This window comes from Panthera uncia, assembly GCF_023721935.1.
Source record: "Panthera uncia isolate 11264 chromosome C1 unlocalized genomic scaffold, Puncia_PCG_1.0 HiC_scaffold_4, whole genome shotgun sequence".
In the NCBI taxonomy this organism is placed as follows: domain Eukaryota; kingdom Metazoa; phylum Chordata; class Mammalia; order Carnivora; family Felidae; genus Panthera; species Panthera uncia.
The window spans coordinates 95,720,385-95,736,319 of NW_026057585.1; the positions used below are offsets into that span (position 1 = coordinate 95,720,385).

The 15,935-nt window shown below is 40.0% G+C and overlaps 1 protein-coding gene across 8 annotated transcripts in view; it reads right to left on the reverse strand.

Moving 5' to 3' along the window:
- Positions 1 to 15,935, reverse strand: part of VPS13D (vacuolar protein sorting 13 homolog D) — a 257,455-nt gene that overhangs the window by 195,766 nt on the left and 45,754 nt on the right. For all 8 annotated transcript variants that reach the window (XM_049618063.1, XM_049618062.1, XM_049618059.1 and 5 more), the window contains 4 exons: positions 15,047 to 15,137; positions 12,706 to 12,832; positions 11,333 to 11,513; positions 673 to 855 (listed from right to left, as the gene is read on the reverse strand). In XM_049618063.1, the coding sequence (XP_049474020.1) occupies positions 673 to 855; positions 11,333 to 11,513; positions 12,706 to 12,832; positions 15,047 to 15,137 (582 nt within the window). The remainder of the gene's footprint in view (positions 1 to 672; positions 856 to 11,332; positions 11,514 to 12,705; positions 12,833 to 15,046; positions 15,138 to 15,935) is intronic.

Here is a 15,935-nt window from a genome sequence, read left to right on the forward strand (position 1 = left end):
CTAGAAACCAGCAAGGTTTCATCAACACACACACCTAGAACAAGACCTTGTCCCCAGTTTGGGCAGCGTGAGTCTCCTCAACTGCAGAAATGGGCAGGAGGAGCTCATCAGACCACCTCCAGCACTAAGTCTGGGATTTACTGCATGTTCTCATTTTTGTCGTTTATTCTCAATGAGTCCAAATTGTCCCAAACATAAAATGAAAACAACAACAATCTTTTATCCTGATTAACTCTAAACACTGTCATAAGAAATAAGTTAAGCGCTACCAAAGTAGTTTTAAACTGCAAAGTCATATACTGTACAAGCTTTTATTATGATGATATTCTTAAACAGCTTCCAATAAATCATGGGCCAAAACCCATTCTCTGAAAAAAGGCAGGTGGTGTAAAAAGTTATTTATAAGACCAGCCTGTTAAAAAAGCATTACAGAAATGGAAAATCGGTTCTGTTGATTGGTTTGCTAAAGTAAGTTACTGCATACAATTGGTAAAGGTTAGAATTTACACTCTCTCTATTAAAAGGCTAACTGAAATATCAATAAAATGTCCCAAAAATTGTTCAAGCCACCTATACTACAAAAGTAACAGCAGTTATGAGTCATCTTATGACAACATATGAAACCTTCAAACACGAGTTGAACTAAAAAGGGAATGGATACTGATCACTCACCTTATCCTGCAAGGAAAAGGTCCCGGGAAAACCAGCAAAGAGAAACTTGTTCTTGACTTTCAGCTTCCCCAAATTTGCTACAATTAGATTATTTGATCTGGAACTTTCGGGGATAAGGAGAACAGGAGCACCCGCCTCAATATCCAGGAGAACCCGTGAACAGCGCTGGGCTTGATCTCTCACCTGAAAGAAGAAGGAAAATTGACTCAGAGGCTCAGTCAATGCCCTAATTTTACAATCAAATAGCCTCCGGTTCCCAAAACCTTCATGAATTCACAATTCTAAAACAACCGAAATCGCACAGAGCATATTATACGAGCACCATGGAGTTACACTAGCAATCAGTAACAAGGGAATGGAAAACTGCTAAGTATTTGGAAATAAGACTATGCACTTTTTAATAACCCAAGGTTAAAAGAAGAAATCACAAGGGAAAGCATGTATATTAAAACTTGTGGGATGCAAATGTCCATCGACAGATGGATAAAGAAGATGTGGTATATATTCAATGGAATATTACTCAGTGATGAAAAAGAACGAAATCTTGACATTTGCAACAATGTGCATGGAGCTAGAGTGTATTATGCTAAGCAAAATAAGTCAGTCAGAGGAAGACAAATGTATGATTTCACTTGTATGTGGAATTTAAGAAACAAAACAGATGAACATAGGGGAAAGGAAGCAAAAGTAAGATAAAAACAGGGAGACGAACCATAAGAGACTCTTAAATACAGAGAACAAACTGCGGGTAGCTGGTGGGGTGTTGGGGAGGGGGATGGGCTAAATGGGTGATGGGCATTAAGGAGGGCACTTGTTGGGATGAGCACTGGCTGTTATATGTAAAAACAAAAAAAAAGAAAAAAGAAAACAGGTGAATAACAACAGCAAAAAAAAATTTATGCAAAGGATTCGAGATCTACTTATTTCTTCTAATTTAAAATCTGTGATGTATTTTCCTTGATATACTTTCACTGGCCAATTAATTAATGTTCTGAAAATTATTTAGCAAAATAGCTCTTATTTTCATATCATTACATTTATCTTTTCAGTTATCTCTTGTAATTGTTTTAAACCAGACAACTTCTTAGAAGGTTTATTTTAAAATTTTAATTTTATATAATTTAAATTTATTTTTTAAATAAACTTTTTATCAAAATAAAACATACATGCAAAATGGTAAAAAAAAATGGTAGTATGCACTTAAAACAGTAGAGAAAAATGTATTAAATGCTTATTTTATTTTTTCTCTTTAATGTTTACTTATCTTTGAGAGAGAGAGAGCATGGGAGGGGCAGAGAGAAAGGGGGACAGAAGATCCGAAGTGGGCTCTGTGCTGACAGTGCAACCCTGATGCTGTATCAGGGTTCAAACTCATGACCTGTGAGATCATGACCTGAGCTGAAGTCAGACACTTAACAGACTGAGCCACCGAGGCACTTCTTAAATGTTTACTTTATTTACTCTTTTTTTATTAAAATATGTTTAATGTTTATTTCTTTTTGAGAGAGATGGAGAGAGTGCACGCGTGCATGCAAGTGGGGGAGGGGCAGAGAGAGGGAGACAAAGAATCCACAGCACAGAGCCCCATGCGGGGCTCAAACCCATGGTCTGTAAAATCATGACCTGAGCTGAAGTTGGACACTCAACCCACTGAGCCACCCAGGTGGCCCTTAAATGTTTATTTTATATAAAAGAATAAAGATTAAAATCAGTGATCAAAACCTCTATTGTAAGAAGCTAGAAAAAGGAAAAGCAAAACGAAGCTAAGTAGAAGGAAGAAAATAATGTAAGGCAGAAATCAGTTATTTAGAAAAGAGAAAAATAATTTTAAAAATCAATTAAACACTGGGGCGCCTGGGTGGCTCAGTCGGTTGAGCGTCCGACTTCAGCTCAGGTCACGATCTCACAGTCTGTGAGTTCGAGCCCCGCGTCGGGCTCTGGGCTGATGGCTCAGAGCCTGGAGCCTGCTTCGGATTCTGTGTCTCCCTCTCTCTCTGCCCCTCCCCCGTTCATGCTCTCTCTCTGTCTCAAAAATAAATAAACGTAAAAAAAAAAAAATTAAAAAAAAATCAATTAAACACTTACACAACACAACACCCAACAGCCACAGAGTATACATTCTCCCCAAGTGCACGACATACTCGGCGAGGGTGTGGCTGGGCCAGAACACGGGCCTCTCGGTAAGTTAACTATCTGAAAAGACTGATAAAAGTGAGAAACCTCTAGCTCTATTAATCAAGAAAAAAAGGAAGAAAACAAAACTCATCACTGTCAGGAAGGAGTGCGGGACATTGCTACAGAACTTACAAATACTAAAATGATAAGGGAACAGGGCACCTGGGTGGCTCAGTCCGTTAAGCGTCGGACCGGCTCAGGCCATGATTCTAGGGTTTGTGAATTCGAGTACCGGGTCGGGCTCTCTGCTGCCAGCGCAGAACCTGCTTCGGATCCTGTCTCCCTCCTCTTTCTGCCCCTCCCCAGCTCACTCTCTCTCTTTTTCTCTCTCTCTCAAAAATAAATAAACATTTAAAAGAAAAAAAATCTTTGAAAGATAAGGGAACCTATGAACAGCTTCACGCCAACAAACTGACAATTTAGATGAAGTGGACAGATCAAGAAAACGGTAAAAGTATCCATAGACGGTAAGTAAATGAATGACGGTGGCTGTATTCCAACACAACTTTATGTATGCATGTGTTTATGTGTATATTCTCACAGGCCATAGTCTGCCAACCCCTGGAAAACTGAACACTGTTACCCTAAGATTAGACACAAGTCAGGGGTGTCTGCTCTTACCCCTTCTGTTTGACACTATACTGGAAGCCCTTGTCAGTGCCGTAGGGAAGAAAAAGAGTTGAAAGGCATACAGATTGAAAAGGACAAAGTAAAACTCTATTCACAGACAACATGACTATCTATGTAAAAAATCCTAAAGAATCCACAAAAAAGTAACTGGAACTGGTAAGTATATCTGGCAAAGTTGCAGAATGCAAGGTCAATGTATAAAAATCAATTGTATTTCTCTGTACAGTCAACAAAGAACTAGAAATTGACATTTTTAAAATATCACTTATAATAGCATCAGAAATATGAAATGTCTTTTAATAAAAGATACATAAGATCAGTACACTCAAAACTACAAACACTGCTAAGAGAAACTGAAGACCTAAATAAACAGAGAAACATGCCATACTGAAGAAACAAAAGACTCAACACTACGAAGATGTCAATTCTCTGAAAGCTGACCGACAGATTCAACACAATCCCCAACAAAATTTCAACAGGCTTTATTGTAGAAATTGACACGCTGTTTCTAAAATCCACATGAAAAAGCAAAGAATCTGGAATAGCCACAATTCTTTTCTAAACTTTTTTATTTTAAGGAATGGTTTCTATTTTAAAGTAGGCTCCAGACCCAATGTGGGGCTCAAACTCATAATCTGGGATCAAGAATCACGTGCTCTACTGACTGAGCCAGCCAGGTGCCAAAACAATTATGAAGACAGTTCCTTATGATGTTAAACACATAGTTACATGAAGCAGCAATTCATCTTAGATATTTACTTAAGAGAAACATATGTTCACACAAATATTTCAATGCAAATGTTCACGGCAGTTTTATTCAGAATAGCCAAAAACTGGAAACTACCGAAATGTCCACCAAGTGGGTGAATGGATGAACAAATTTTATTACAAAGAACAGAATACTACTCAGCAATAAAAAGAAATCACACTGCCGCTATTTGCAACAATACAGATGGATTTCAACCAGCATTATGCTAAGTGAGAAAAGCCAGATACAGTCAGCCATGCTAGAAGATTTCATTTATAGAAAATTCTAAAAAAAAAAAAAAAAAAAAAAAAGGCAAAACTATTATAACAGAAAGCTGGCCAATGGTTGGCAAGATGCAGGGAGGGATCAGGGGGACTGTTTGCATAGGGAAACGAGGAAACTTTGTGGATAACAGAAATGTTCGAAAAATCTTGAGTGTAGCTGTGGCTATAAGACAGTACACAATTGTTAAAACTCATTGAATTGTACTCTTAAAATTGGTTAATTTTATTAGAAGTAAATTATACCACAATAAAGATGGCAAAAAATATAATACGCTAATATAATGAAATGTTTCTCATACATTGGTCAGGGAAAAGTATAGATTACAAAATAGAACAAGACAGTCTTAATTTTCTACTTATTCCTATTTTTATTGTTTTTCGTCACCTATGAGAAACACTACTTTTTAAAAAGAAAAATATAGCCCTCATAATATAAAAAGCTCTCCTTTCTTGGGTGTTAAGCACATAAACAAGTCAGGGGAATTTACAACGCAGTAAATACTGTCTTCCCTTTCTAACTGTACATGAATTGTTGGTACTGTCTATCAACCCATGACTACTGCCTGTTTGCTTTGTTTTTTAAGTAAATTATAAAATTACAAATTACTCGTCTTCACTGTAGCAAATGTAGACAGGAAAGCCAAACGAACAGAAGAAATCTGGTATCATCCATCACCTCACCTCCCGAGATAAATACTGGTACCATTCTGGCAGTTTAGTGGAGGAATTCAGAATGGGAATCCTGAGGCCTGACTACCTGAGCTGGAATCCCCACCCTGGCCATTTAGTAGTTTGGCAGCCTGGGGAACTCGTGAGGGCTCTGGGTCTCACTTCCCTTACCTACAAAATGGGAGGAACGGGCCCTCCCTTAAGAGCCATCTCGAGGATCAAATGACACCACACACCCAAGACACTCAAGCCCTTGTCAAGGGGCTATACTACTCACACGGCAACCCCGTACCCTCTGAGTCCCGGTTTCTACACACACGTACACACGCAGCTATATTTTATAAAGTTCAATGTATTCAGGGGCAGGTTCAAAACGAATAAACTATTGCTCGCACACTGCACAGCACTTCCTTTGTTAACATGCCTTAATAGTCGCACATTATTTAATGGGAAGAGCGGAACTGTGACACAGCCAGAGTTCCGGGCAAGCAGAGCTAAGAATTTCTGCTTCCTCGTGGATAAAACGGCAATAACACGCCTGCCCACCACTCCCTCACTGGCTATAACCCCAGCTAATTCTGTTTTTGTCTGGTTTGTCTCAGCTCACTAAAACAGAAGCTCCATTAGGGCAATGACCTTGTCTCTCTCGTTTTCCATTATGTTCCCGCTACCTGACATTGTACGACGCGACATCTGTCAATAAACATTCACTAAATAATTCAAACAACTGAACAAACAAGCTTGTCATAAGGACCAAATAGCATATAGGAAAGCACTCTGAGAACTCCAAAGCATCATTAATGTACTATTTAACAAATGGACAGCATGCTTATTTGTGGTATCTCCGTTTTCCTCCTATACCTGAGTCCAAAGAAGAATAGCAAGAAAAATAACTCGCCACCGGTGACACAGCTTCATAGTGGCGACACCCAGGTTCCAGACTGCTGTCCCAAGATTTCAGAATTGCAACACCCCATCTGAGCTCCACCAAAAATCTGCACTCCCGGTTGCTCAGTGAATACATTAGTTTAGAATAAAAGAAACAACATATAAAGCAGAAGACACAGGAAAACTACATCACACTCCTAGTATAAAAAATAAAGGAAACAATTTATATTTGGCCCAAAAAAAGGTGTATGATGCTCTTAAAACTGCAAACATCAAGGTTAAAAAGAACTGTAAAGTTCTACTAGATCGTTATTTACATACACAGGAAAACACAGGAATAAAAGTCCAGCTACAGGGCCTCCTGGGTGGCTCAGTTGGTTAAGCAACCAACTCTTGATTTCCGCTCAGGTCGTGATCTCACAGTTCGTGGGTTTGAGCCCCGTGTTGGGCTCTGCACTGACAGCACAGAGCCTGCTTAGGATTCTGTCTCCACCTCTCTCTGCCCCTCTCCCCCTTGAAAATAAATAAATAAACTTAAAAAGAAAAAAAAAAAGAAAGAAAGAAAGAAAGAAAGAAAAGCAAGCTACAAGCCAAAGGTAGAGGACACTACCTGTCACCAGTACAATCAGGAGAAAGGAATTTAAATTTCCAATTAGCCTCAAGCTTAGTAGCAGGTCTTTAGCTCTCTCCATGAATCTAAGCAATGCCAAATCCTAAACCTAAGTAATTCAAACAATTAGGATTAAAGATCCTTGAGCAGATCAGTTTTCCTTCAGAGCCCACAACTGTTCAAGACAGACTCTCACGCCTTAAAGGTCTCCTGACCGACTGCTTGTCTTCCATATCTCGAAATAACAAAAACTTCACTTACCTGTTTAATTCCTACTTATCCCAGAAGTGAAACCCAATGACACACTAACGTACAGTGTCATTTCCTAGCCCTACTGAGTCTTCACAATAACTCACTGCTGCTTAAACCACACAGGTGAAAGTAATCGCTGTAAGGGTACGTAATAGACAACGTTTATTAGAAGTATCATATTGAGAGCCACAAAAACGTTCATGGCTTTGACCAAACAATATCACTTACAGGATTCAATACTGTAAAAATACTTCAAAAAATGAAGAAAAAATATGCGCACAAAGCTGTTCACAGAACCATAACTCATAAAGAATGAAACACTGGAAACAATTTAAATGTTAAAAAACAGGGACACGGTTAAGTAAACTGACTTGATGGGTCATACAGTTATTAAATAGGACTGCTATGAAAAATGCAAAGCAAAATGGAAACAGATTATGAAAAAGGTTAACATGCTGGCTTCCAAAAGTGTACGCATAAAACTGACACACTTTATGTTACATTACATGTATGTACTGTATGCTATTCCTCCTTCAAACGCTTTTTTAAAAAGCATACGTAGGTGGAATTAAAGTGTTTTTAATTATCTAGAAAATAAAAAATAAGGGACGCGTGGGTGGCACAGTCAGTTTAGCGTCCAACTTTTGATTTCACCTCAGGTCATGATCCCAGGCTCATGGGATTAAGCCCCAGGTCTGGCTCCTCGCTGAGCACGGAGCCTGCTCAAGATTCTCTCTCACTCTCTCTCCTCCCAACCCCACCCCCTCCCCCACTTGTGTTCTTAAAAAAAAAGACAGAGCGAGAGAAAGAGAAAAGAAAAATAAAAAAATAAAATAAAAAGCCTAAGCTGGTCATATATGCAATAATGTCATTTCACGCCATTATTGACCCAAAATAAAGAGGTTCACAAGTGTTGACAAGGATATGAATTAAAAGGAATCCTTACACATTGCCAGTGGGAATGTAGAATTGTCTAGGAAAACAATCTGGCACTATCTTGTAAAGATAAACACGTGTGTACCCCGTGGCCCAGTAACCCGCTCCTAAGTATCTCCGAGAAATTCTTTCACATGTGCACCAAGAAACGTTGCACACGACAGCAAAACACCATAAACAACCCACATATTCAACAGGAAAATGGATAAATCTGTGCTCCACAAAACGAAATACAACAGTGAAATTAAACAACCGTGTAACAACTCGAATGTATCTAACTAAATGACAATATGAAAATGAAAAAACGGGGCACCTGGGCGGTTCAGTCGGTTAAGCGTCTGACTTGGACTCAGGTCACGATCACACAGTTCGTTAGTTCGAGCCCCACATCAGGCTCTGCACTGATGTGCGGAGCCTGCTTGGGATCTTCTCTCTCTCTCGCTCTCTCTCTGTGCCCCTCCCCCACACACTTTAGCTCTCTCAAACTTTAAAAATAAATAAATAAATAAATAAATAAATAAATAAGAAAATGAAAAAAAAAGCAAGTCACAGAACATTAAATACAGCTTAATACCATTTTTATAAAGATCAAAACAAATGAAACAAAAGATATTATATGGAAACTTTTTTTTTTAAAGGGACTAGAAGATCCAAGAATCAGGAGAGCAGTTACCTAAGGAGTTGACAGAGGAGTGAGATGGGGAAGGAACATGTACAACGTTAGCAATGTTTTCATTTTTATTTTGGTGGCAGGTCATGAAGGTTCATTTTATTATACTTTGAAACTTACATGCTACAGATATTCTTTTAGGTGTGTCAAATAACAAATCTGTTTTAAAAGTTTCTAAAGAGAGGGGGAGAAAGGTTATACACTCTGATTACAATCATGGAAACATGCACAGGGAGAAATGAGAAAACAATGAAAACAGATTAAAACATACCTCGGGTGTACCTTGGTAAAACTGATTCTTTTTTTCCACATTCTCTACATGTTGACTGTGCTTTTGTATTTTTAAAAAATATATATTCTCTCAAAGATACACTGTTTCCAGGGAGAAAAACTGAGTGGTTGAGGAAAAGTAATTGAGAAGGAGACTTTTCTCCAAATGTCCTTTTACTTTGATTCTGTACTAAGTCAATATGTAACATATTCAAAAAATTTAAATAATTTAAAAATTTTTTTAATGTTTATTTGTGACAGAAAGCGAGAGAGAGTTCGAGCAGGGGAAGGACGGGGCGGGGGGGGACAGAAGATCTGAAGCAGGTTCGACACGGACAGCAGAGAGCCCAATGAGGGACTGGAACTCACGAAACACGAGATCATGGCCTGAGCTAAAATCAAGAGTTGGACGCTTAACCGACTGAGCCACCCAGGCGCCCCTTTAAAATAAAAATTTGTTTAAATTAACAACTCAGGAAACAATAGATGCTGGCGAGGATGCGGAGAAAAGGGAACACTTCGCTGTTGGTGAGAATGCAAACGGATGCAGCTGCTCTGGAGAACAGTATGGAGGTTCCTCGAAAAATTAAAGGTAGAGCCACCCTACGACCCAGCAATTGCACTACTAGGTATTTACCCAAAGGATACAAAACTGCTGATTCGAAGGGACACATATGCCCCAATGTTTAGAGGAGCACTATTAACAATAGCCAAATTATGGAAAGAGCCCAAATACATACACACATACACACACACACACACACACACACACACACACACACACAAATGGAATATTACTCAGCGATGAAAAAGAATGAAATCTTGCCATTTGCAACAATGTGGATGGAACTAAAGTGTATTATGCTAAGCAAAATAGACAAAGATAAATATTACATGATTTTTAATCGTGGAATTTAAGAAACAAAACAGATGAAGACAGGGGAAGGGAAGGAAAAATAAGATAAAAACAGAGAAGGAGGCAAACCATAGGAGACTCTTAAATACAGAGAACAAACTGAGGGTTGCTGGAGGGGTACTGAGTGGGGGGATGGGCTAAATGGGTTATGGGCATTAAGGAGGGCACTCACTGGGATGAGCGCTGGGTATTCTTTGTAGGTGATGAATCACTAAATTCTACTCCTGAAACCATTATTACACTGTAGGTTAGCTAACTTGGATCTAAAGAAAATTTTAAAAAATAAAATTAAAAAATAACAAAAATAACAAAATAAAAAATTTTAAATGTTGTCACTATAAAGATAGTATCTATTTATTTAATTATAATCTTTGACCTAATGAAGTTCAAAAAATACATAAGTTTTGGGGCACCTGGGTGGCTCTCAGTTGGTTAAGTGTCTGACTCTTGGTTTCGGCTCAGGTCGTGATCTCACAATTTGTGGCATCGGGCTGGGCGTCAGGCTCTGTGCTGACAACACAGAGCCTGCTTGGGATTCTCTCTCTCCTTCTCTCTGCCCCTCCCCCACTGGCACACATGCTCTCGCTCTCTCTCTCTCAAAGTAAAAAAATAATTTTTTAAAAATAATAAATAAACAAAGTTTTACAAAGGACTACATTATAATCATGTTCTGCGGTGCCCAAACTCTACGCCAAGACACCATAAGATGCTGCCACACAGTCCCATGTGCGCTTGCCAGGGCGTTTAAAATTTTTCAGGGAAACACATCATCTGTTGGACACTGCACATACTAGACTGAGTTAGTTCACATTCAGCATTAGATCATGCTAGATTCCTTTCTATTATGTCACATCTTTACAAAGCTGGGTCTTCAGCACTTGCTGTGATAAAAAGCCAGTGCCACGAGACAAAGGATGTGGGACAGGAAATGAAGGCTGCCATGTTCAGCCTGGTTCCAAGTCTGAGAAGCTGCACGTGCCCAAGGGGCACGTCCATCCCTACTAACAAGTAATTTATCTACGAATGAAATAAAAATATTAGTCTTTCACTTACGTGTTATTTTTTTAAGTAGCTACTAAGTTGTTAGGACATGCGTACTTACTAAGTTGTTTAGACTTAATTATTTTTTAAATGCAAAGACCATTTGGTGTGTCTTTTGGCTTAGGATGTGCAGCGAAAATATTTCCAAGACACTAAGAGAACTATGAACTCAGAAGCTGGGAACCTCTAATCTCGTTGGGAAAAAAACTCTCTTCATGTAACAGATATGTTCTTTGGAAACACTTTCCAAGAGAAGTATCCCAACTAAAGTACTAAAAGGGACCAGGAGTCTTAAGTGTTAGCCATAAATTTCGTTTATCTTCTTTAGAGGACGCTTAAGCTAAGCCTTAAAAGTCATTAAAACACGGCACCTTGCTAAAGAAATATAAGCTCTCCAATTACAGTGAGATTTCTGTAGACAATCGGCTGCATGGAGGACACTAGAAAGCATAAAATGACCCAAATACCTTCCCTTTTTTCAGTGAAATTTTCCAGACTTCTCTCTAGAGGCTTAAAAGTTCTATCGATCGGTCAAACTGGAAAAGCAACGTGGAGAAACGAGCCTTCCTACCGTCTGCCCCTCAATAGCAGCTCGCTGGCGTCCTAAGACATCTTGCAGCTGAGTGAAATGCTGAATGAAGGCCACCACCTCCGCCTGAAAACGCTGCGTGTGCACATACTGGACGGAGGCCATCTGGAGGCTCACCCGAATGTCGTGTTCCCTCCGGAGCAGAGGGTCGGGCCGTCCATATCTGGGAATAAGAGACAGCAAGATACAAGTTAGTATTGGAAGAAAACAGGCTCAGTCAGGGATTCTCCTAGCAAACAGCTTTAACTATGAGAATGCGAATCTGCAATCAGGTTTGACAAAGCAAACTCCAGTAATCACTCCCTCTCTAAGCTGCCACAATGTGTTGAGGATGTTAAATGAGAGTCTGGTATGATGACCAAGGCCATGAACAGGTAGGCAGCTCTGGTGTTAAACTCTTGATTCCAGAACTCACGCAGAAGCCACCTGTGGTTCCACCGGGGCCCCTTTCCCTGCCTTTAGGGAAAGGGGATTATTCCTCCTCAAAGATTGTAACAATATGGACTCAAAAGGTACAAAAATAAGGTCATGAAACGATGGGGAAAGAAAAAATTAGGCAATGCATTCGGTGTTTCTGGGGAAAACAGTCTCCTGGAAGCAGAAAGAAGTCTGTTTACTTCAGTGAAATGTGGGCCAAAGAGGTTTACCATGTACATTCCAAGACAAATTAGGAAACTTTTATGAATGGTTTTCAATTTAATGGGCATGGTATGCTCTCTCTTTCTCGCTTAAAAATAAACACCAAAAGAAAAAAAAAAAAAAAAAAGGACAAAAGAAAGAAAAGATTCAATATAGACTTTTATAGAGAAAAAAATGCATCATATAATTTAACATCTATATCTTCAACAACTTTCTCAGGCTGAAATCATTCCAGAATGTTGAAAGGGAGATGGAAAGTGATCTAACTTCGTCTTCTCAATATTTAGATAGAAAAACTGATTCGTGGAGATTAAGTGACTTGCCTAAGGTCACATAACAAGCCAGTGAGATCCCAGGCTTTTTAATATTCAGAATTATTTCAGGGTGTCTGGCTGGCTCAGTTAGTAGAGCATGTGACTCTCAATCTTGGGGTTGTGAGTTTGAGCCCCACGTTGGGTATGGACATTACATAAAAAAAAAAAATCGTAAAGAAAAAAAGAATTATTTCAATCACACACCATCTGTTTATGAGGACTGAGTAGCCCACTTCAACAAAGATCCATTTTACTATAAATCAGGATTCCTTGCAACTAGATCATATCAATTTTACCTAAGATGGTAAAAACTTTTTTAAACTTTTATTGGTTTAGCCAACAAGAATTTGAAACAGCAACAAATATGACAAAATGTCAAACGAGAAAAATGGGTATTTTTACTTAAAAGTTTGGAAAATGAGTGCTTCTTCTCCACTGGTAGTAAACCGCTCTCTGTAGAATTCTCCGTGGGCTGTAAGGTCACTTAGGGACAGGCTCCCGATGCTTCCCTGCAAGGCCAGGTCTCCATCTAGGGATGTTAAAAATAGAACACACGCCTATGTATCTTTTTTTGTCATACACCTTAAATATGTCTAGAACAAAAACCGATCCACACATGCCTCAGACTTTTCACTATTTAATCAAATTAAATGTCAAAGGCTAGTTTTCATATTCCAATGCACCCGCCAAAAACATTTTACACAGTATTTCAAAGTCTCAATGCAGAAGTCCAAAGGGGGTTGAAACAATACAGCAATATCATACTTTAACCTTTACGAGGGAAAGAAATTAAATGCATACACAAATTAAAGGATAAAACATTTCTAAATACAGGGGCGCCTGGGTGGCTCAGTCAGGTAAGCGTCCAACTCTTGGTCTTGGCTCAGGTCATCATCTCACGGTTCGTGAGTTCGAGCCCTACATCGGGGTCTGCGCTGACAGTGTGGAGGCTGCTTGGGATTCTCTGTCTTCCTCTCTCTGTCCCTCTTTGCTTGTGTGCTCACTTGCTCTCGCTCTCTCTCTCTCTCAAAAATAAACATTTAAAATATTTTTTTTAAGTTTTTTTTTTTATGTTTATTTTTGAGAGAAAGAAACAGAGTGCGAGCAGGGAAGGGGCAGAAGGAGAGAAAGAGACACAGAATTCGAAGCAGGCTCCAGGCTCCAAGCTGTCAGCACAAAGCCTGACACAGGGCTCAGGCCCACAGACTGCGAGATCATGACCTGAGCCAAAGTCAGACGCTTAACCGACTGAGCCACCCAGGCGCCCCTAAAAACAACATATCTAATTTTTTTTTTTTTTTTTAACGTTTAGTTATTTTTGAGACAGAGAGAGACAAAGCATGAACAGGGGAGGGGCAGAGAGAGAGGGAGACACAGAATCGGAAGCAGGCTCCAGGCTCTGAGCCATCAGCCCAGAGCCCGACGCGGGGCTCGAACCCACGGACCGCAAGATCGTTACCCGAGCCAAAGTCGGATGCTCAACCGACTGAGCCACCCAGGTGCCCCAACATTTCTAAATACAGACAGAACGGGATCCTTTCTGAGATGAAGACCACTAATTAAAATTAGTGAAACAGCATAAGGTCTATCAACTGCGCGATGGATAAGAGAATAAAGGAGGAAGCGTCAGATATGTCAGCTATTCAGGCATTTAAGTGGGTGTCAGTGTGATTTAATAAAAAAGTGCGATTAATGAGACAGACACTGGAGACAAGATTTAAAACTACTCTGGTGTCACAAGAGTGAAACCCCCTGAAGGTGGAAAAGAATAAAGAAGGATGTTAAAACATGCACACCTGGGGTGTTCGCCTACAATGACTCATTCTTCACATGGTATGGATAATAAAAAGCGATACTGCAAACTGCTGCCTCCATAAAGCAAATTTTATCATCATAATTAGCACCACAAAGCCGTGACTTAGGTGTTTATATCTGGCATGCTAGTTCAGCTCTCAATGAAGTGAAGACACATAACTTATTTTGGACTCTTCTCGTCACCTAACAAAAATACCCAAGCTTCTCCCAATTTTTAAAGACCTATCTCCTCCAAGCTTTTATAAATTAGCTTATACCAGACGTGAAATCTCATTTCAGTTCATTCCTCCCCCCAAAAGACATTCCCATTTTTATTACAGAATCAACATTTGAGCTCTGTGATCTTCCACTATTAAGGAAGGAGGGGTGTTTTACTCACACTTTATAAACCTCTGCTATTTAGAACTCGACGTGGCTGATCACTTGTGTTCCACTAAGAACTTCTACCTGCACAGTCCCGTTGGAAAGAATGCCGGCTCTGCCACATCCTCGTGCCTGAAATCATGCGCCCTATCGAAGGCTCCCTCTACTAATGCAATAGAGGGAACCTATTCCCCGGTTTCCCAGGTGTAATTACTAATAATGCCCCCTTTCACTCTCAAAATGTTCCAATTTGGACAAAGAAAAATTATATAGTCACCCCAGACAGAGTTTGTTAAAAACACGGATAGATGCCAGGGCTCCATCCCAACCTAATGAATCACATTTTTGGTAGCGGGAGGGCGGGGGGCAGGGTCCCAGACACCTGCATTTTTAACAAGCTGTCCACATGATTCTGATCCATAAGCCAGTATTCGGGAACAACCACCGGGAATCCAGTGATTCCACACCTTATTTGCATGTGAGGACAATTAGATTTGTGAGAAAAGGAGGAGGAGGAGGTTCAAATTCTTACCAGATTGTGCAAGTTCGATTTCTCCCCACTTACCAATCATTTCCAGGTGTGCCGCTAATTTGGACACACTCGCTTTAGCCAGCTCACTGGTGGTCTTATTCAGCACGAGAGAGAGCGAATGCACCTAAGAACGTGGGACATAAAGCAAGGCAGATCTTACTGGGGGAGAAAAGGCATCTTTCGGGCAAACGGCAAAACCCAACGGAGGGAGACGCACAAAGGCTCGGGAAATGTGAGGCAGCGCTTCTGTGGACGCCGGTTTCCTTTCGGCCCTCTTCAGCAGTCAAACCATGATCTAAGGAGAGAGCTGAGGAGAAAGGGGCTCCACCAGGCACCCCGAAACCCAGGGCCTGTGGTATAGCGTCTCTGCAGTCGCCTTGTCTATACTCTGTTAGTGAAATGGGTTGGGTTATAAAACAATTTTTCTCATTGTTTGTGCATGTGTTCCATACTGCATTCTTCTGTCATCGCTCATAGAGGTTCATTAAGTAAAGTCTCAGCCTAAGAAATCTGTCCAAGCAAAATGATAAACAGGATTTAGAATCCCATTTAATCCCTGGACAAATATTTAATAGAAGCCCCTGGTGACCAGTGGGACTTCACCTAGGAACCACAATGAAACATTTTCTTTTCAAGGGACAAGCAGAAACAGAAGAAAGCCAAAACCCTCTGTCTTAGGATCTGCATTCTTTGTAACAAATAAATCCATTACGGGGGTGCCTGGGTGGCTCAGCTGGTTAAGCATCTGACTCTTGATCTCGGCCCAGGTCATGATCTCACGGTTCATGAGATGGAGTCCCACGTAGGGCTCTGCACTCACGTCACAGAGCCTGCTTGGGATTCTCTCTCTCTCTCTCTCTCTCTCTCTCTCTCTCTCTCTCTCAAAATAAATAAATAAACTTAAAAAAAATCAAATAAACAC